Here is a 22,824-nt window from a genome sequence, read left to right as displayed (position 1 = left end):
AGTTAGCAGTCTACTAAGGGTATGTCTCCAAAAGAGTTAACAAGTATCTTGTACAGTCACCAGGATCACTAACATTTCACCTCAATCAGCCAGTTCTTCTCCAGGGCATGTGTTTGAAAGCCAGGACAAACTGCTGTTTTGTTATGGCCTGTGCACAGTGACAGTGCCTCTTTTATCAGGAGAATCTTTATAAGAGTGACTGAAGCTTCCTCAGAGTGCTTGCCTCAGGCTGGATACTCTGGTTGCAAATCAAAATTCATCCATGCTAAAAGCAGACCAGTTTTCCTTACCCTGATTTACTTATTAATATTTACTTATTAAATAGCAGAACCACTTGAAAATCGTTTTCCAGTTGTGAAGGTCTTGAGATGGCATGTGTGGACATGACTTTTGAAAGCCTCCTGTCATCCTGTTTTGGGTGTGTCTGTGTAGAGCACATGCTCTGTAACCGTGTGATTAAAGGGTGGATCACAATGCATGATGGCCATTACACAAATCCTCCCAAATCTTGAGTTTCTGGCTTTGCAACAGTGTCTTCCTGGTAGAGCAACGAAGTGCCTGGGTAGGTTTGGTTTTGTTATTGTCCATGGGGTTTTGTAGGATACTTTATTTTGAGGTAGTGGTTAGAGACCAATGATTTGTTGTTCTGGTCTATACATTTAGCATGCAATTTAACCAGAATGTCTGTTTTTGTCATTAATAATCTCTACTTCTATCTGTAGAGAAGGGACCCTAGGTTGGTGTGTGTTGCAGCTTGAAATAAAGATATTGGTTGGGGCAAAGCAAATTTGGTAACAACTTTTGTTGTGCTCTACAAGTCACACTTGCCACTGGGAGCTACTCTTGGAGCTGAGAAGTATTTTCTTTCGTTCCTGGAAGAAGTGGTGGGAGCCTGTAGCGATAGGCTTGATTTTTATTTTCATAAAATGTGCATTAGTGTTTCACTGTAGTGTCTCTATGCATATATGTGAGACATGATTCTCATAAAGTGGCTGCTGCTGATTGTCCTTAATGTCAGAAGTGTGAATTGTAGTTTTGCACCAGTTGTGAGGCGAGTCTGCTACAGTGTCTGCCACTTCCATTAGTTTAATTTGCTTTTGCCTCAGGCTATGTGGAAGCTGTCACCGAGCTGCTGCTCTACTGAAATCTGACTCCGTTGCTAGCTGATAGAAAATATCTTTCCTAAAGTTAGGCTGGAACACATGCTGATAAAGTAATGTAACTAATTAGCTAATTTCTCATGCAGTGAGGCTCTGAAATATATGGGGTTTTTTCAAAGAATAAAATTAATTTTATTGCCCCATCTTCTGGCAGGCTGTGAAATATCAGCTTCAACTTACTCCAGTGATGTTCAAAGTGCTGTGGTTCATAGGCCAGGGCAGTTCTCTTCCTCCCAGACTTCTCCCCCCTTGGGTCTGTTTGTAACAAAATAATAATAAAAAAAATAATAATAAAAAAAAAAGACTTTTTTCATTTGAAGACTCAGCTTGTTTCAAGCTTTCTTGGGACAAGTGGCTCTTTCTCAGAGGAGCAAAGCTGTAGGTTATTTCTAGAACAATCTTTGTAGGATAAAAACTGGAAAATCACCCAAATGACTGCTAAAGTCTGAAAGGTGTCTCTTTAAAGGGAAATTTTCATTTCCAACAAGTAAAAGAAAGAAGTTTCAAAGCCCTCTGTGTTACTGAAAACTTTATTTTTAGGCTAATTGTAACATTTCTAAGAAAGTTGCTGGTGTAATATAAAATACTGGCTTGGTTTTGTCCTTCAGTTAAATTTAATAAAAGCTTATTTGCACTGAATCTAGCAGAAAATGCCCTAAATAAAAATATTTAGATTATGCTTTGTAAATACCGTCAGTGTGTTTTGGTTTAAGTTACTATTTTGCAATGTTAACAATTAAATATCAGCATTCTGAGACACAAAAAAGCAAAACAGATCAAAAAGTAAAATAGATCATAAAATAAAAGGATTTAACCCATTTTAAGAACAGAAAGTTAAATAGAATATTAAAAAGTAAGAGCAAACAGTTAAGTATTTTCACTTTAAAAGCTTCAGGCGTTGTTCTTGATGTAATTCCTTCACCTGTGGTACAAATATAAATTCCATATTAATTGCGTTGCTTTCTCATTTAGTGACAGAAATATTCAAAGCTAACAGCTGCTTGTATTCCTTCCAGGTGGTTTTCTATGCATTTGCTATCACTGGCATAATGCTGTTTAAAGGTGCTGTTGTTCCCTTGGGAAACACCAGGTAAGGTTTTCAACATCACTGCTCACAAAGGATCCTGTCTTTCAAAAGCACCTGTTTGTGGTTGCTTTGTTGTTTTTTGTTTTCTCTTATTCTCGGAGCTGAATTTTAATGTTTTAATTTTAAATGTTAAATCACAAGACCTTATCTTCTGTTTCTTCTTGCTGCACTGAAATTGCAGGAAGGCTTACTTGGTTTTGAACTGTTTCCCTCGTTTTCTACCTTTGAGATACTGAACTGCAGGGCAGTCAGGATAATTTTGGTTTCAAGGTACAGTTTACAGAAAGCTGTGTTCACATCCCCCTGTAATTCTCCCACAGTTCTGCCAACACAACATTTGCTAATGGCACTTTGCAGTGTGGGACCTACGAGCAGCTGGAATATTGGCCCAACAACTTCGATGACTTTGCCGTGAGTGTGATCGTTGATGAAATCCTCCCCTCTTCCCCTCTCCTCTTGCCTCTCCTCATTTTCTGAGCCTTGAGTGTGTGAGAAATAACCACTGACCTTCTGTTCTGCTCACATTATTTAGGCAGCAGTGGTGACCCTCTGGGATGTGATGGTGGTGAACAACTGGCAGGTCTTTTTGGATGCGTTTTCAAGATATTCAAGTCCGTAAGTAGCAGCAACAATACTGAAAAAGTCTCCTATAAATCCAGCTTGTAAGGTAACTGAGCAAGAATTACACTCATGGCACAATTCCATCTGCTAAGAGGGCTGCTGCTTACCTTTCTTTTGGAAATTCAGGTATAAAGGAAAGAAATTTAATGCTTCTGTGTTTTCTCTGTGGGTGAACAATTTTTTTGGTAGACTTAACCCCTTGGACATATCTTTCATTTGTATTTAATGACTTTATGGGAATGTTTGAATGAACTGGGTGGCTTCTGGGTTGAGTTGTTCCAGTGCTCCTTGGCTGGTTATCCCAAGCCCTTAGTTAAGTTCTGTAGGCTGCTGTGTGGGATAAATGTTTAATGTGGTCTGGAGGAGACTGGACAAGTCATGACAGAGAAATCCATTGGATCTGCAGTGAATGGAAGCTGTAATTCAAGAAATCTCTGAACTGCAAACAGTTGGAGATTGGGGAGTGCTTAGAGGACAGCAACACAGATATTTTGCCATGGTTTTGCACTCTTTCCTATGTTTCTGCTTTTGACCATTCCAAAGATACTATCCCAGATGGATCTCTTGCTATATGATCCAGCACAGCTTCTACTGGGCTGCTTTTGTCCCTTCAGAGCTCAATTAAGCAGGTTGAGCAGGGAGAGTGAGTCTGTTTGGCTGATTTAATGAAGGGCTAAGATTTTTCTATTTTTAATTTTTTTATTCCCTACCTCGTTTGACATCAAAAAAGGAGTAGTACTATATTTCAAGGAAAAATGTGATTTCATGGTGCTCTGCTCACTTTCAGGCTGAGGGTATTTACTGCCTACTTTACTTATTGTGTGTTACTCCGATCTGCAGGTGGGCAAAGATCTATTTTGTAGCCTGGTGGTTGATCTCCTCTGTCATCTGGGTTAATCTCTTCGTAGCTTTACTTCTGGAGGTAAGGAAATGTGTTTATTCGGTGTTGGATCCCAAAGCTGGATTCTAATTTGTGCAGGAAGTTAAAAGAACCCAGGGAACTTTTTGGGATTAGTATGTAGGGCTTGTGTGTGTTCTTTCTTTACCTTTCTCCTTGCTGCCCTTCCCCTGAGGAGTGAAGGAGGTTGGTTTTTTTCCTAGACAATTGTATGCTTTACTTGCAGTTTTGTCACAAAACTGGTTGCATCTCATTGGGTTATGTACATTTTCATTATATCACTCTCTATAAAGATGAAAAATATTATAAGTATTATAAAATTGCTTGTCTCTTGTACATTTGCATTTAACTTCAGCATTAGTTATTCAAGCTGCAGGCTTTTTGCCTTTTCATATATCAGCAAATGAAGTTAGCTCTTCAAATTTTTAATTTATTTGGCTCTCCTGTGGTTCTTCCCACCTTGATTTGAATTTACTATTGTTCAGTTCCACACTAGAAGAGTGGAACTGATTATTTCTTTTCAAGAGACCATATTCTAGAGTCTTTCAAAGAAGCTGTGGAAATGTAGGTACCCAAGCAATGCCACGAAGAACATTCTGCTAGTTTCTTGTGTATGTTTATCCTGCAAATCCAAATTTCTGATGGTGAAGGGAATGCTAATCAGAACCATCTCCTCCAGTTTAATAATTGTAGACTTCTCTTATAAGTAATGGAAGGAACTGAGTACCTGTAGAGGGCACTTCACCCCATCTCAAAACCTCTAAAAGTTTCTTTGGGAGATGTTTTTGTTGTTGCTGAAGGTATTGAGAATTTAAATTTATTATAGTAGGAAGAATGGCAAACTTTCAGTCCAAGATATCTTCTGTCTGCTTACTTCTGCAGGGCTGTGGCCAAAGTTTTTGCTATAAGAGCCAAGAAGCAGCACTCTGAAGAAGGAGAGCAGGATCTCACTATTTTTCTCCCCCCCCTTTTTTTTCCCCTGAACTGTCTTGTCTGCTCCCCAATTATTAATTTGTCAGTTATTCAAAATGGGAAAGGGAAGTGACAAAACCAGTAACTGATTTTTAAACTGTGATGCCTGGACTAGCAGTAGGTTTATATACAGTTGGGTTTTTAAAGTGGAAGAAATTCAGAGCAGGTAAAAATTTGTGAGTAGTTCACTTGGTTGTCTTGGGGAGGCAGTCCTTGCTAGGAGCAGAAGGCAGCAGGGCTCTCTTGTGCTCTGCTGTTCGTTCAGTTTGTGATGAGAAAGTTTTTCCTGAACAAGAGGCTCAAATAAAGTAGTGACCCACAGCCAGTAAATGTGCTCTGGCACTGTGTTTAAAAACAAAGCTCACCCCCCTCCCAAACCTTACCTGCAGGCATAGTGACTGGATATTTCTGATGTCATCAGAAGTAGTCCTTTTAATTTTTCCCTGTTCCTTTTACATTTCAGAACTTTATTCACAAGTGGGACCGTCGCTGTCATCGAGAGTCTCTTTCAGATGTTGAATACCAGAGGACAGTGGAACTAATGTTCAGGTGAGTTGGACTGGATTTGATAATCAGTCTAGCTTTTTTATGTTCTCTTTTAAAGGAAATGTGCTGCCTGCAAGAGGGCAAAGGCTTGTCTTGCATTTTCTCCCTCTGAAGCAAACTGTTCTATGTGTTAGTTAGGAAAAAATCAACAAGTGCTTTAGTTAGGCCTGGTTTAAGCTGACTTGGAAGCCTAACCTTTATATGCTTTGTGCTCGTAGCAGGGTGGGAGAAGAGGTGCTGGGGGTGAGGGGAACAACTGCTGAGGGGGACAAAAACAAGGGAAAGAAGAAAAGGGAAGATGAGGAAAGTGATGCATGTTCTTGGCTTATTATGAAATTGTGGGTGGTGAGTTGAGACTTGATGATCGTGTATGAGTGGAACTTCTGGTGCACATTGGATATTCAATAGTAGCACTGGGAACATGTTCTCATCTGGGAGTTTTTTCAGGAAAACAAATCTACTGACCTTCACTTGTGTTGTACTGTGTGCAGGAAATTGCTTCCCTGCTTCTTGTGGGAAAACAGCTGCTGGTTTCCATGACACATCTGTAGAGGATGGATCATTTGCAAGTAGATGCATCTTTAGGGAGCATCAACTTATTGTGATTTTAATTCCTTGTTTCATTCTTGAAACGAGCACACGTCACATCCTCAGTATGTGCATTGCTAAAACAAATGCTGAGAAGCTCCCTTTGCTGCCCCTAACAACTCATGCTTTTTCTTTGTAGAGATGTTTTGGAAGAACCTACAGAGGAGGAGTTGATGGAAAAACTGCACCAGCACCCACACCTGCAGTTATGTAGGTGACTGGTGGGAAGGACTCATTTGTTTAGACCTCTGTTTTCTTGAGGTTGTCAGCTGGAAGAAACTGGATTTTCTGTGAGATACTGTTTAGGAAGAGGGGCTTGTAGGACAGTGTGTGAGATTTTGCTTGGCAATTCTCTGCAGGAAGGTTATTTTATTTTTGGGTTCATATCTTTTTCACAGAAGATTTGAATCTTGCTAACTTGACTTGATTTTAAGTTGCAGTTTTAGAGGAGTGTTGCAGCCATTATTTTTATAGACTGTTGATATCAGAACATGTTTTATTTTCTTTTTTAAGAGGGAAAGTGTGTTTAAAATGACAGTGCACTTTAAAAGATGAACTTTATAACCACTAAGCCTCCTACTTTCTTCAGCACAGGAAAATGGAACTGCCTTTTCTGGCAATGTGGCAAGGGCTGTGCCCTGCAATTCATGAATGGATTAGGCAGGACCAGAACAGAATCCTTAATCTTTTTGTAGTGAGAGTCGAAACACTATTTTTGCTGTAATGTGACACCAGCGTATCTTACCGAATTTTCAGGAGTTAATCACATTGGAACACAATCTGTTTCAGCTGAGGAACAGGGGCTGCCTGCTTTGCACATCCTCTGGTTTCCTTTGCTTTTGCTCAAGGGTTGATGCCGGTTGTGTCGTGCTGGTCGCTGTGAGAGCAGCTACAACTGCGACCGGAACCATTGCACTCGTGCTTTTCCACGTGCTAAAAACTGAGCTCTTCTGGAGTAAACATTCTCATGCTGCTTTTTAGTGAACCCTCTTCCTTTTACTTTCCCGTTCTGCCTCTGTGTCGTGTTCCATGAAAGAGCTGAACTTTGGCCGGAATGTTGCGCCACGATCTCTGCCAGTCTCCCACTTAAAGGGGGGTGGAAAAAAAAAGGTTGAATGGGATAATCAAAGTGCTCAGCAGTTCAAATTTTTAATTCAAGTCTGTGGGATTAGAAGGTGCTCAACCAGTATTGCAAGATCACATACTTTTATGGCTTGATGACCACACGTTCCATATCACTAACTTTCACCCGGGTAAAACTTTTTTGGGTAAGTAACTTTCTCAACAAACCTAAAGTGGGGAATTAACAGTAATCTGTGTCCGGGTGCTTTTCACTGTCCTTGGTATTCCTCTGAAAAGGTGATTTTTTTTTGTTTGAATCTTCGTCCTGTGATTAGTAAATTGCTGTGAAGATCAGAATGAATCCCAACTGCTGTTTTGAGATGTGAAAATGAAACTGCTCTTTGAGATACTGCCTTCTCATGGAGACACTTGTCACCAAAACAGACACTGTTGTGGTCACCTCTGTAGGGACAAGGGCTTGGGGAAGGTAATTGTCCATAAAGCACTGCTACTGCTTGTAAGTTATTTGATTATTTTTCTTTTAAGATAAAAAACAGTTTTCAAAAGTGCCAAGCAATCATCCTGTATCCTTTTCCCCCCTTTTTTTTTCTCATTAGCCTCTCTTTCTGTCCTGCGTGAGGGAGAGGAAAATATCCAGGATGATGGTGCATTTTCATTCAAAAGTTTATTTTTGCCATGTTGTCTCACTGTTCAAAAGTTGCTTAATGATTCTTGTCTGTCTGTTTCTTTATCTTTTTGCTCGTATTTTCTTTTTGCTGTGCAGTGAAATGTGTTGTAGCTTCTACATGTGTAGAACAAACCTGAACTGAGTTCTGGGCTACTCCTGCAATCTTTCTTTACTTTTGTTATCTTGCATCTTAAACCAGGCCCTTGTCTGTGTTCAGTCTCTTGTCTCTCTTCCAGATTAAGCTCCCCAGGAACTCACTTGCACTGGTTCCAGTGGCATCACTGTGCTTATTTTCAGTCATGCACTTAAAACACTCATCATGGCAAGCTGATAAAGGCATCAGCACTGTTTTTTCTAGTTATGAGTTTGGTTTTTTTCCAGTATGGCTTTATGTCAGGATGGTTTCGGCTCCTTCTAGAATGATGTATAATCACTTCCACCAATTTATTGGCACTTATTACACAGTGGTTAAATAGTCTATTTTACCTTTTCACTGAAAAGAAAAAGTTATTTTTTTCCACTTTTCTGAATACTTGAAGTACTTTTGCCTTACCAAAAAAGGAAGTGTACAGTTCTTACCAGTTTAATTATTTTTTTTTCCTCCTAAAGTTGTTTGGGTTTGGGTTTTTTGTTTGCTTTTGGTTGGGGTTTTTTTTTGCCATTACATTCCACTACAATCTACCAAAGGAACACAAATCAGTCTGGGATTATCATAAACATCACAACTGTCTCCATTATGCTTTCTTTACATCTGGGCAATGTGAAGAAGGCATTCTGAAGGGAATAGTCTATCTTGTTCTTGTTTCACATTGGTGTAATTGCCTGAGAGTGCAACTAGAATTTAATACAAAATTGTGCCACCTAATGTCACTTGAACTGGAAGATGTAAATGACCACATTATGCAATAACTGTATAAAATCATGAAAATGAATGTACATAATAAGGTAAAACTTGAGGATTGCATTATTAAAGAAAGTTTTTCTCAAACTGTGGAAATAACTGGGGTGTTGCAATGGTTCTTGTGGTTTGTTTTTTACCTTTCCCTTGCTGCTGATTTCTGCAGTGCTCAACATCTCTGCTCCCATTATCTTTGCTGGTTAAAGGCTTGACCCATGGAGGAGGTTACATACATGCGGAACATATCTGCCTGGTTTCAAAATGCAGCACCTAAAGGATGCTGCTCTGTTATTCTCCAACTCTAGAGGCACAGGACATCATCTGTAGGCACTTGGGACACTGAATTTTTAAGGTGAAACCTCATTGGAACCGAGCGTTGGGGGTGTTGAGCAGGTTGATTTTCACTTGTGCTTCAATCTCTGCAAACCAGGTATCCCTTCATCTCTTCCTGGAGAAGAGATAAGTGCAAAAAGCATCCTGCTGGCATTTTTACTGGGGCAGGTTTTGCCCATGATTTAGCAGAGTTCGTGGCATTCTTTTGGAACAGGTTCTGATTTAGAAAATGGTGGATTTTTTTATGGGCAGAACAAAGTCAATCCTGGGTCTAGCTGATGTCTCTGACAGCAGTTGTTGCAGATTCTCAGGTGAAGCACATGAAGGCCAAAGCAAAGAGAAGATCACCTTGTGTTATTAAATCAGGATCAGATTTTTCTATCTTCTGAAGGAAGACCTTAATCACCTAATTAAGGCTAATTTGAGATTCCTCGGCTATTTTATTTTTCCTTCTTGGTTTACTGTGAATTTTTATTGCTTTAAGATTTAGGAGCGGAGGGAGAGGATGGATGCAATTGAAATGTCCCTGATTCTTTTAGTAAAAACACAGAAATACAGTGATAAACCTCATAAGCACAATTAACTATGAAGTAACATAAACTGGTCGAGCTGCAAACAGGCAGCTGGAATAACTTCGAAACTATGCAGGAATTACAGACAAAGGAAGAAATAGTGTCTTGGGTGTCAAGGGTTTATATGCATGAGCATGTGATGGTGCTTTCATGGCCTCTTTTGGGGTTATGTTTACATCTACTGACACATTTTGGGGAACATTGCTTTTTATCCCTCTAGCACTTCCTAATGTGCACAAAAAAAAAAAAACAGGGGCATACAAACCTGTAAGATAAAATAGGTCCTGTGGGAAAGTGATGGGGAGGGTATAGATTAATTAACTCTGATACGTGAGGTAAATGTGTCCCTTACCCTGGTAGATGGTTTATCTTTTCACCTGCCTGTATATTAAGAGTAGTACATAGTGTTACCACAGCTTTTGCTACAGTTTAACATTGTGCTTTAGTCAGGTGAAGTAATTCCGGAGCTCTGTCTTGGGTTTTCATTGAAAGCAAAATAAAAATAGGTGTTTGCCTGCCTTTTTTTTTTTTATGTGAGTGTTAATGATTTTTTTCTTTCACTAGATTTTTTTTTTTTGTCTGATTAAAAGCCTATACAGCTGTTGGGAGTTTTCCACAAATCAAGTGGGTTTGACTTAATCTGCAGTCTTTAGAAACATTCAGAGCCATTTGTTATGTGAGCTCTGGGTAGAAATAGTTTGGGGTTGGGGAGTGGAAGGATAAGATCAGGTTTGTAGTCCACCTCTAAGCAATATATATGACAGTGTTCCAAAATGGCCTTTATAAACCAGAGGAAATTACCAAAATTTTAAAGGAAAATTTTAGAGATAAATATGCAGTGTTACAATTTAAAAGTACATGTCAGGGAATAAGTGGTATTAGAAGACAAATATTATAGGGCTGATATTCAATACAAATTGAGTGAGCCAACAGCATCTCAAAGAGATCAAAAGAAAATTGCTTTACTGTAATTGTAATATTGCATATTACTTCTCTTTGGGGCCCTGCATTTTGGGCCCTGAATTTTAAAATCAGCAAATGGGGGGAGGTGTCCTTTTTAAGAAATTGCAAAGGTGTGAGTTGAGAAGAACTTTAGAGGAAATAATTACAGACAAACAAGAGACAGGCAAATAGTTGTTTTTTAAACAGTATCCAAATACGTAAATGGGTGAGAGGAGTGAAGTGTAGGTGGTGTGTAATCCCTGTGTGCTGGTTCTCGGAGAAGCTGCAGTTTGGATTTCAGCAAAAGGAGTTGCTGCAGGTGAGGGAAGCTCCCTGACTCCAAGCACTGTTTTCTGGGGTTGCAGACTCCACTTCAGTGCTCCTTTAGGAAGGGTTTGTTTGCCAGTCACCTGCTGCAGCTCTGTGGGGATGTTTGTGAACCTACCCCTGCCTGGTGATGCCTCAGCTGCTCCCTGAGATCCTGTCCCGCCCACCTCTCCGTGCTTTCACTGGAAAGGAATCCCATGACTGGAACAAACCTAGCTTTTGTTGTTACACCATGTGCTGCTGGATCTAGCTAATGGCTTACAAATGTTTACAGCATTACAAGGACGGTTCTAATAGGGGTAGCAAAAAAAAAAAAAATGCTCCTTCAGCTTCCTGTTCTAGACAGGAAGATGAGCCTGGGCTGTGTGTACTCTGTTGCTCATACTTGACCTGGCACTGTCTCCCCTTAATTCTCCATGCAGTTGTCTCTGCTGGGTTCCCTTTAATCTCATTTTTACCTCCCTTTTTGGGCAAAAAGAGGGAATGTCTTGCCCTTCTCCCAGGCTGTATTTGCTCACTGACAAGCCAAGCAGGTCGGATAACTTGATCTTTCCCTTGAGGAGAACACTTAATTTGGACACTCTTCTCTGCTTGCTACCAGATGTCACAAAATGTGTGACACTCGCATCTCTTAATGCTTGAACTCTTCTTTCAAACATGGTTTGGTGAATGAATTTAAAAGCTTTGTTACCAGGGGACTGATGCTGCATGAATCCTAGAAGCAACAAGAAAACCTTACAGAAGGTAATGATGTATTGCTAGAAATTTTGTTAGTTGAATCTGATGCTTCCCTGGATCTGTGGCACTGTGGAATGTGAAGCCTTTCAGTGAGAATGGAACACTTAATCTCCAATGGGGAGAAAGGGAGATGGTCCAGAGATTTAATCATGTTCATCATCATGAAGTGTGGGCTGACGTGTTTCAGAACTGGGAGCTGGGCTTTCTTGCATCCTCCAGACATACCATCCCTTTTTTTTTTTTTTTTCTAAATGGATCACAGAGTATCTAAATGAAGTAATTAAGGTAATGGGAAATCTGTTGCTAATTCAGGAATAAACACCAGATCCTCAGACTTCCCTGATCATAAACTTCATCTTTCATTCTGGACTGAGAACTTTTTCTGTATTTGTAGAGCTACAGTTTTCCCAGCATAAAGTGAAAGAAAAATGTTCAGGGGGAAAAAACCTTCAAGGCTGAGCTGGCATTCTTCAAATACTAAGTACACAGTGATATGTACAGCAAAGCACTGGAGCAGCCACCTGACATTATCTCCCGTAAAGAGTATGAGCAGAACTTCAAGACTGTGTAAAATGGACTCACAACATAAATGCTTATAAAAAGTGTCTTTGTTAACTAAAATTGTTGCATTTCTGGAGGAAAAACCGTGGTATGCAGTTACCTCCATCATGTGTGCACTCGTTTGTCAAAGGAAGTCAAATGATATTTTGTCATGAATTATCCATGTTACCTATGATAAGGGGAAACCTAAACGTTGTCTTTGACTTAGAATTCCAGCCACTTATGTAGTTTATTTGCATTGGTTTTCATATCTGGTCCTATACTTGAATTTTTTCCACAGTAATTACATTTAAAAAAATGGTTTACTGATGCTGAATTTTTAACTGTAAGCCAGAGGCAATTGCAGCTTGTCCTTTCCTTTAATGCTAAAAACTCCTTATAACAGTCTCAGTCATCTTTTTTCCATTAACTGGTAGAGCAGGTGTTGTCTTTGTTCTGCACAGATACTTTCCATGGCCCCCATCATTGCATTGTTTGAGTGCCTCCCAAGTACTCTTCTGAAAACATCCTGTTGGGATAGGAAAATATTGCTATCCTTATTTTGTAGATGATCAGCTGAGATATTTGGTGATCTGCCCACAGCCGAGCTCGAAATCCGTGGGAGAGTTCAGAATAAAACCTGCAGTCCCTGCTCACTGCCTTTGCTCCCAGACAATGCTGCCTTCTTTTTTTGCACCAGCTGTGAACCTCAGTTGCATGTTTAGAAGATGATGTTGACGTTTCCACATCAGCTGGTTTATAATTTTCTTGCTGCCCGTTCTTGGATGCAACTTTTTCATTTACTTCGTTTTAAAATTGAAAAAAAAAAATATCCTGGAACCTCTAAACTTCTTTACTTCCCACCTTATCAAAAGGGGAGGGAGGGCTGTTACTGGTTTGCCATCTGATTTAGAAATATTTAATAGGGGTGATCTGAGGCTGGCACATGTGCTGGAGGTTTAGTGAGTGTAAGTAAACAGATTCTAGTAATGAAGTTACTAACTTAGCTGTACAAACATATTGGAAAAATACAGGATGACATTCTAAACAACAGATATTTGGCAGCTCCAACTTGTTTCAGGCCTGAAACACACTTCAGCAATGCTTTTAGCATTGTCTTTATTTGTACTTCTTGTATTCTGTTCTTTGAGGTGAGTGAACAGTCTAACATTTCAGAGCTGGTGGGCTCTCAAACATCACTTTGAATTTGGAAAACTGGCCAGGAGGCCAATTGCCCTGCAGGATTTCACTGGATCATCAGCATTTGAGAGGCTGGAAATTCACATCAAAATAGAAAACTGAGTGCATTTTTAAGACCAAGTTCTGTTGTACGGTAGGTGTGTATATGTGTGATGTGAAATATGATCTCTGACACAGGTTGCTGGGCTGGATGTAGAAATTACTGAGTTGAGTTGTAAGGATTATGTTACCCAGCCTGTCACTTGAGGGATTTTGATTTTTATGCTTAAAGTTAGGGTTATTGTGTAGGATTCTGGCTAAAATCAGACTGGTTTCATTAGCTTCTGGAAAGGAATTGCTGGTCTGTGTGTGCTACAGAACTGTAACACTCCAGCATTGAACTGGGGAGTGGTGGTATAACAATGACCTTGTACCACGAGCATCCTACTGAGGGGAACTGGAAAGCCAGTCTGGACTGTATTATTTTATTATGTTAGGTCTCCTTCTTGCATTTAGGAATGAGCTGGTTCCTCCCATAGTGTGCTGAGCTGTTGACACTGCTCTTATTGAACACTGATTTTAGAAAGTAAAACTTGAGTCTTTAATGTGTCTTCCCTTACCTGTTTAATACCAATGAGAATAATCTTGTGTTTTGCCAAAAGTACAGGTGTTTAGTTTCCAGCATCCTGGATAACTGGTGGTTTCTCTGAAAAGACTTGAGCAATTACTTGGTGTAGGAAAACGCCTCTAAAGGAGTTTTTCTGTAAAACCAAAGGCAAAGGTGTTAAACCCAGACAATAAAACTTAGATCAAAGTAACCAGCAGAAGGGACCATGAGAGGAGCAGATTGTCCTTTAAGCTGCACTATGTTGTGTAAGGTGTTAGCTCTCTCTTTCTCTAATCAGATTTCATGGAGAAAGCAAAGCTATTCTTTCCTGGTGTAATTCAATCGGACCCCTCAGCTACATCAGCAGGAAAAGCACCTGCTTTTCCTGCTTTAGATTTGGTGATAGACCCTGGTTTTTGATAGGACTTGGTTAATCCATAACCCAAACCTGTGCCCACAGCAGCACCTGCCATGCAGGTGAGCTTTTAATCTTGTTAATATACAAATATAATATGGACTTTTATATTAACCTCACACACATACACACCCAATAGTGAGCGTCATGCGTAGGGGAATTTAATAAAATGAGATCATAAATGTCCAGTGTACTTTTTGTTGGGCAATAAAGCTGCCCACGTGTTGTAATTGAGGTCTGAAGCTGACTTGCTAGCTGAGGCCTTTCTTGGGTAGATTACACAGACTAAGAAAGCACATGAAAAAATGCTTCTTGTGCTCTGCTTTTCCTCCTATTTTGTCCACCAGCCTTTCCTCCTTAGCTCTGTCTTGGGTTGGTGCCCACTGTAATATCTACTACCATCAAACTCAGCACTTAAAAATTAGGCACATGTTTGAAACATCTGCTTGGTTGAGACCCTCCACAGTGGCTATTAAGCTTTTGCCTCTGACATTTTCCAAAGTCCTTGGTTCTCATCTCCTGACTGACCCTGATTCAGTCCTCTGGAGATCTGTAAAGCAGGATCCTCTGCTTCCCAATTGTGCAGATATTGGAAAGTCTGGTGTGGGCTTGAGGCTCAGGTCCAGGTTTAAGTGTTCTAAGACTTCTAAGACCTTGTGTAGGTGAAATTCAGGTCCAAAACCCTTTATGTGCAGTTCTGCACCGAAGTTTCATGCGTGTGATTTCTGGTTTGCACAGAGAGAGAGGAGTTACCTGGCTTTGCACCAGCCACTAGTGAACAGGTGTTGGGGGAGGACCACGTTTAGTTTATTAAATGAGGAATGGTTCAATTAAATCCCATGCAGATAAGATGGTGATTTGGATAAAAAGGGTTGTGACCCATCAATGTGTGTATGAACCCCACTGAGAGGAAGGCAATTTCATTGTATAAGAAGACATTTCACAAGATTTGTCCCAACTATGTTACGTTACAGCTACATTTTCTGTGGCCACCAGTGTGATGGTGGGCCAACAGACTTGTCAGAAAGCAGAACTGATATTTTAGAGAACATTGTGCTGTGCTATTTTACAGAACAAACTGTTGATGGAATGTTTGTGGTGATCTAGCTCTGTTATTTCATTGCTACTTTCTCCTCCAGCAAATTTACACTGACTTGTACCCTCAGGGGAGCCTCTGAGGGGGTGTTATGGTGCCCTATGATCTTCCGTGACACTGCTTTTCCATGATCTTTGGATATGGCTCCACTGTTAGATTATATGACTGAGGTAAATACCATAGTCATCAAAACATGGAAAATTAGATCTGTCTTGTACCTTGTGATGGTGATCAGGCTCAAGCAAGATACGTGTAAAATATTGCCACTTGAATTGGGGAGCACTTTACTGTGGAGCTGGGCTTGCTGGTGGGGTTCATGGGATGAAACCCCCTGACCATCACAATATACTTTGCCATTTATTCTTCAAGTCATTTCACAGGGTCACTGTCACATCCCTGCAAAATCTTTCTAACTGTACGATATCATCTGGTTAATTGTGACCTAGAAATGAATGCTCCTGTGCAAGATAGTGGTAGGTCAGACACAGTGCTCTCACAGTCATTTTGGAACAAGTTTTAGAAAACTGAGTTATGTGACCTGTCACAGAAGGCACAGGGGGAGACACTGAGTCTGCTCTGTAAGGTCCTTGGGGCAGAAATCCTCTCTTTTGCAGTCAAGATAGATGAAGGGAAGAAGACAAGGAAAGAACGCTTTCCAGAGAAGGAACTGAACCAGAATGACTTTGAGCACAAGAAATTCTCTCAGGAGTGGGCTCTGAACCCAGATCCTACGTTTGCCACTCTGTTGCCTCTGGTAGAAGATTCTCAGTAAGTCTGACCTAAAGCTGTAATTTTGGCCCTTGTCAAATCTGCCTTAATTGGCTGCTATGATGGTGGATTTCTTCCAGCAGTTCTCCCACCCTGTTTGTAAATTCTGGCTGATTGTGTCATCACAGAGACCATCCTCTTTGTGATCTGTTGGCAGCGCTTAAGAAGGAAATCCTTTGTGTAGGACTCATCTGCAGAGCTTCCCAGTCACAGGCTGGTGTTTCATGGGACCAGCAACTGGGATATCGGGAGTTTTTCCTTCTGGGTGTTGTAAAATCACTTTGAGACACTGACTTGCAGAGGTTGGTAGGCTTTGGGTAGCAGGACACTGCTGTAGGTGCATCTGAATGCTGGAAAGCCTTGGGGTCAGAACAGCTAAAAAGATTAAAATCCCTGAAGAAGAGATAGTCTTTATTTTAGTTTTTTAAAAAGTTTTTCACATAGCTTTTTTTTTTTTTTTTGCTATTTTTGGCAGTGTTGTTGATTGGTTGATTGGCTTGGGGTTGTTTTTTTTTGTTTGTTTGTTTATTTGTTTTTTAATTCTTTTTTGGGGGCAAGAGAAGATGTTTTTAAGTCTCTAACTGTGTTTTCAGCCAGCAGAGGGAGTTTCAAGCCCCCATTTTAGACTCTGACCGTGCAGGCTGGGCTGTGTGATCAGCACTTCTGGATGCACTTAATGGAACATTCTCAGCATAGTTAAGTGCTGGGGCCTGAATCAAGGGCTTGGAATACAATCGGGTTTTGTTTTTTAAGGGCAAAACATAAGAAGGTATGTTTTGAGGCAGTGAATTATCAGTAATACACGTCTGTTTCTACCAAAATGTTTTTATCTCTTAACACTTCTGCATTGAAAATGTAAAAGTGTGAAAGTGACACTTCTTTTAAAGTGCCAAATCCAGTTTTGTTGTCCCATCTGAATGAAATGTAGTTAAGTACCACTAACTGCTAATGAGTCTCAAAACAACCTCTGGTCTTTGAGAACCCCAGAGAGCAGGAGTGGGAACAGTGTTTTGGAAATAACTTCTAAGTTTTAACAGGATGATTGAACTTTCTCATAGACAGTTCTTGGGAAAGAAGATAATTCTGCCTTTCTTTAGGTTTTTAGTGTATTATTCTACAACCTGTAGGTTCTGGTGGCAGGAACATCCTGCTACATCTTGTATGCCAAAACAAGAATAATAATGAAATAGGTGAAAATAAATCAAGCACTGCTGGGCTTCCTTTAAACCCGTAATTGTGGTTCCTCTGTGATAATAAGCTCTCAACTGAGCATTCATCCATGGAGCAGTCAGGGCCTTTTATACCAGCTTAAGCTGATAACTGAAAATGTAAACCACATTTTAAAGTAATTCATTGTATATACTGGTCTGACAAATGTTAAATTATACTGATTTGAGCAGATGCACATGTTGCAGCCCCAGAATTGTGGACAGATTCTACAAAACTGAGCAGCTTGTTCTTGTGTGCAAATACATATTGACAAAAATTACTTTGCTAGTTACTTGAATTTCTTTAAATTGACGCTCTGCAAATGTATATTTTTACTGCAGGGAAAGCTGAAGTGTCCAAATGTTTGAGGACTTAATTATAGGTGGGGGTGAACTCAAGATCTAGAGTACAGCATTTCCCCTTTTCACTTTAACCTGATGGGCTACTGCTTGTGTTTATATACCCCTGCAAACTTAATTTAGGTGTAGTAACAAGGACTAAAACAAGTTGTGCTTTGTCAGAAGACCCAAGAAAGGAACTTGAGTGAAAGCAGGGAGGGGAATCGGCGTGTCTGGCGTTGACATAACGCTGCGAAATCAATGCTTTGAGGGACTGTAAAGCAGAACAGCTGTGGGAGAGGTTTACTGGGCTTCCCTGGCATTATCTCTTGTGTAAAGGAAAGTACATTGTAAACCAGTAAAAATTAACTGCCAGAGCACAATGATGGTTTTGTGACCGGGAGTTCAGATAAAGTTTTGCTGCTGTTGGCGGAATGATAAAAAGAACCCGGGGCCATTTGCATACAGGTGAGGAGGGGCAGGGCTGTCCCGTGTTCCACAGAGGCCACAGGTATGCAAAGTGCTCAGTTCTAAGTGCTGCCTTTAATTTAACTTGATTTTTTTTTTTTTTTTTTTTTTTTAGCCTGGTTATGGAGTAGGCAGAAATGGGCTTGGGAAGTGGGCAATCCCAGGAAACGTCATTGGATGGCAGCAGAGCATTTACCACTTACCGTGGCATCCCAGCAAAGTACAGGCAGAAAGAACTGCAGTTCTGCATAACTGTGATATAGGTAGCTGAAAATGAGATCTCAGGATGGCATCTGTGGTGGGAGAGCCCTCTGTGTTTGAGACAGAAGATTTCTCTCCAGAAGTCTCTGTGTGTACATATACACATACATATATGTGTGTATAAACATGTATGTGCACATACACATAAAAACTATGTCTCTGTGTGGCCTCTGCAGGTGTTTGCTCTGTGATAGTGAGGAGCTCTAACGTGATTACTCCATCTACCAGTTCCTAAATTAGATCCTGTTTCCCTGACGGGTCAAGCTTGTTCCCAAGATACATAATGTAGTGGTGGTGGTGTGAATAAAGCCATGTGATAGTTCTAAATCACTTTTCTGCTGGAAGGAATCAAGTGAGTCTGTGAATATGGCCAGCAAAACTGGTAGTTTTTACTAGTTGTGTCTGGTTCTTTGTACTGTAAGTATGAGAAACAGGACAGTTAGTGTTCTTTTAGGAAGGATTTAACATCTCCATGTTTATTGTACAATTTGAGTATTTAGGCTTTTTGGATGATGGGGATGGTGCTTGAAAGACTTCAAAAATCTGTGCTATTTTTGGAGCAGGAAACTAAATGTATTTTGGGTGCGTTCATTTCAGTGAATTTGTTTTACTTGTTTTGGTTTTTTGGTTTGTTTTTTTTTAATACCTCACAATGTGGCTGATACAAAGGAACTGTGTTATGGCCTTAAGGAGAACACAAACTGTAGCATGAACACATACAAACACCCTGTTTCCTTTCCATCCCACACATTATGAAGTTCCATCTCTGTTTGCCAGCTTTTTTGAAGTTGTTTGTGGGTTGCTGTTATTGTAAGTAAATATCTTACCTTCTAACTGCCCATTCTGCTGTCACCACCCTGGAAATGCCATCAATCTAATGCTTTATGGGCAATATCTCTGCAAATGTGGAAACTCAGTGGCTGGAAGGAATTTAACATCTTTCTTTTGCTGCTTTACCTGGGAATAAGAAAGTTAGAAATGGGCAACTGCCTCCATGGACTTCCTGAAGGCATCAGGGACAGGCTGGCTTGGGAATGGCATGTCCTTGCAATAGGGAGGGACCTCTGGTTCACAGCTCCTGCTGAGCACTGGGCTGGATATCAGCTACCAAATCCTTGCAGCCTGGACTGAAGATGGTGCCTTAGTGATGCTGAGCTTCTCTGAATTGTGCTGAACCCTGAGATTAACTCATGTATTTTTGGGGCACTTTGGTACAAATTGGGGGTTTGTGCCTGTTTTCAAGTGTACCACAGAGCTCTGGAATTTCTTCTGGTCTTATGTAAAAGGGAATGAATGATTATATATTATTCATAAAATAGTGTTTCAATCATTTTGCCTATTTCCTTTCCCTCAATTCACCAGCAGAGGGATGAAGGATTTATCACCTGCTTAATTTAGCTTGAGTTCATGGCAAAAGTGCTCCAACTGATCTGTTCCTGCCAGGGTTTGTCACTCTCTGCTTTCTGAATGCATATGGGAGACTGCAGGCCATGCTGAGCCTGGAGGTACATCCTTTCCAGGTCTGAGTGATGTTCACAGCAGGGTTTTCAGGTGTCCCTTTCTCAAGGAGTGTGGCATTTTGAAGCATTATTGTTTTACTTCAGAGCCACCTCTCTGGAATGTGCAGTTTTAAGCTTTTTAGATCCACCTGATAGTTTCTGGTCTGTGGGAGGCTGATGATAAGGTGACCTGTAATGGTCCATCTTGATCTGAGGGTGATGTCTCTCCAGCAGCCCTGGCTGATTGCTCAGTGCATGCTCAGGGAAGTTCTTCTGCTCTCCTTGCTGTGTGCCCTGGTGAATTGGGTTCAAAACAGGACTTTGTGTTCTGAGAATGTAGCCAAAGGTGGAAACCTGAGCTTAATGGGAAAGAAAACAGATCCTTTTGGCATCTCAGAGTGGGTTAGTTCTTGCAATATCCTAATGCTTTTTCCCCAACTGGAAGTCTGGGATTCTGAGTTCCCACTTTCTTAAGAGTGGTAGAAATTCATCTACTGCTCTGCAGAATTTGTGGTTAAGTTGCTTTTGAGCTGTTCTGCAGAAGAATGAATTATTTCTTTATTGCAACTCCACTGAAGGGTCTGAAAGATCTCCTGCTTTCAGTGGCCTTTGGTCAGACCTGGCGGGATGCACTATGAAGATAACAGGGACTCTCACTCTGGCTTTTTTGGACCCTAAAGCAAGTTTGCAGATGACACCAAAGTGAGTGGTGCAGGTGACACACAAAGAATGAGATGCCATCCAGAGTTCAAGACCAGGTAGGACAGGGCTTGGAGTAACCTGGTCCCTCCCTGTGGCAGGAGGGTTGGAAGTATATGATCTTTAAGGCTCCTTCCAACCCAAACCATTCCAAGATTCTATGATAAAGGCATATTGGCAACATACCTATAGCCCAGCTTTTCATATCTCCCAAGTGCTTTGCCACTAAGAAAATGAAGTTAAAATGATGTAAAATTATCAGTAAAAAAGTATTTAGGTGCTGAACGTGTTCAGAAACAAATTTTTTTAATGGTTTTATGGATGTCTTCCTGAGTCTTTTCAAATTTTTCTATATCCAAATATGGACTTTCATAGGAAAAGTTTTGCAAGTGAAATGTTTTTCTAATTGAATTCAGGCAGCTCAATGAAGAGAAAGGAGTGATTGTGAACAGGTATGATTTACTCCTAAGTACCCTGAAAAGATAAATGAGCAAGACTTAAATAAAAATAGAATTTCCACCCTGATTTAATATATCAGAGATGCCTAGAATAAATGTGGGATTCCATTTCATGGTATAAAAATTGTTTAAAATAAATATTTCTCAAAAGAATAGGCAATTTAGGTTCTATAATGTTTGGCGTGTTTGTTTTGTGCTTTCTGGGGTTCCTTTTTCAAAGATGGATAAATATGATTGATATCACTCTGGAGAGCATTTACTTAGGGCAAAGGCAGTTTCTTTTTATTCACAGTGACTTGAGGCTGCTTAAGATCCGGGCTGTGTTGTGTTAGTACACAGAACAGTAAATAATCCCTGTCCTAAAGAAACTGTAACCTAAAAAGGCAGCACGAGGAGAGAGACATACAGAGAAGTAATGATATAATAAAATAACATGTTTTGTTTTCCTCTTGAGGTAAGGTGTGTTCTGGGGGAAATTAAGAGGATTGGTGAAGGAAAGGAACTGACTGGACCTTCAGAGGAGTTAAAGGAGGATGGAATGAAGCTGAGGTAAAAAGCTGAGAAAGGAGGTGACTCTAAACTGGGTGGACAATTCTGAGTCAGAACCTTTGAATGAACTCTGAGGTGGGAATGCTTTGTTTTCTGTTGAGAAGCACAGGGTGTTTCACATATATCTTTATGTGTATGCATTGCATGTCTGTACTCAAGAGCAGACATCTGTCTGCACGAGCTTCCCTGGTGGTTTCTCAGGAAGAGAACCTGTTTGAATATTTAGCAGCATTCTTATCATTGTACTAGGCTTTTATTTTTGTCTTGGGGAAAGCATGAAAGACAGAGTGTTTCAGAAACATAACATTTTAGAACCTACCTTCCCATCACATACAGTGCTTCCTGTACCATGGCTGCAAAGGGAGATGTTGCCCCAAGATTCCAGCGTGGAGTGGTGGAATATCTCATAGTTTGAGGGAATATCTCATAGTTTGCCTTACCAGGCAGCAGAATATTTTATGGCTGTGGTTTTGATGCCAAGGAGTCCAGCAACAAGTTTGATTTCAGAGATCCCAAAATCCTCTTTAAAGCTCTCTACCTTTTGTGCCTCTCTTCAGGCACAATCTATTTCCCGGACAAGGTTCTAATATTCTGAAATGAATCGGAGGTGTAAGGGTTCTTTTTTTCAGTATGTCAAAAGTGTTATAGTCTAAAGTCTCAAAATTTCAAATAATCTCCTCCTCATCCATTGATGGGTAAAAAGAACAGGTAAGTTGGGAACTTCCTTGAGTTTCAAAAACCAAAGCATACAAAGGCCTATTCTCTTTGCAGGAAGCATTACTGCTGAAGTGCTCAGAAAAAAGCAAGGGATGAAACACTAGATTTCTTTTTTTCCTGCAGATTGGAGTTGGGTTTGGAGATTTTTGATTTTGTTTTGTTGTTGTTTTTTTTTTCATTTAGCCAGGAAAGTTGATTATCGTTAATAATGCCACCTCTAATGTTTCATTGTAATCTTATTTTAAGGAAATGTTTGAGCATTAAGCATTTTTCCCACAGCAATGAAACAATGTACCTTTCCCTGCCAACGATCCCATTCACATATATCCTCCCCATTCCTGTAGCTGAAAGGTGAAGCTTGGAATTTTTCCAGGAGCCCAGTGGCCAATTTACCGTCATTGATCATTATCAGGAGCTGTTTGACTGAGGTGTCTCAGGTATAGCAAAGCATGGCCTTGCTGTATGAGATTTATTATTCAGGTCTTGGGCCCTGCTTGCATTTGTAATTTGCTAAGAGAGCTCCTATGATATAATTAATAGTGCACTGATTAGTTGGGGGGGTGTATGATGGGACGGGGGGAAGAGTTTG

At 40.3% G+C, this 22,824-nt stretch overlaps 1 protein-coding gene across 6 annotated transcripts in view; it reads left to right on the top strand.

Annotated features, from left to right (window-relative positions):
* Window positions 1-22,824, top strand: part of TPCN2 (two pore segment channel 2) — a 65,886-nt gene that overhangs the window by 19,023 nt on the left and 24,039 nt on the right. For 4 of the 6 annotated variants that reach the window (XR_003530726.1, XR_003530725.1, XR_003530727.1 and 1 more), the window contains exons 20-24: window positions 2,177-2,250; window positions 2,568-2,658; window positions 2,780-2,862; window positions 3,709-3,790; window positions 5,202-5,287. Coding sequence is in view for 2 of the 6 variants with exons in the window: in XM_027662192.1 (XP_027517993.1) it covers window positions 2,177-2,250; window positions 2,568-2,658; window positions 2,780-2,862; window positions 3,709-3,790; window positions 5,202-5,287; window positions 6,012-6,090 (495 nt within the window). In the remaining 4 variants the exon portion in view is untranslated. Of the gene's footprint in view, window positions 1-2,176; window positions 2,251-2,567; window positions 2,659-2,779; window positions 2,863-3,708; window positions 3,791-5,201; window positions 5,288-6,011; window positions 8,623-11,683; window positions 12,646-22,824 lie in introns of those variants that run through there. The other 2 variants (XM_027662193.1, XM_027662192.1) reach the window with 2 other exon arrangements.

Source organism: Corapipo altera, unplaced genomic scaffold, assembly GCF_003945725.1.
Source record: "Corapipo altera isolate COAL_440 unplaced genomic scaffold, ASM394572v1 RXGC01000072.1, whole genome shotgun sequence".
NCBI classification, from domain to species: Eukaryota; Metazoa; Chordata; class Aves; order Passeriformes; family Pipridae; genus Corapipo; species Corapipo altera.
This window is presented reverse-complemented; position numbering and strand designations above follow the sequence as displayed.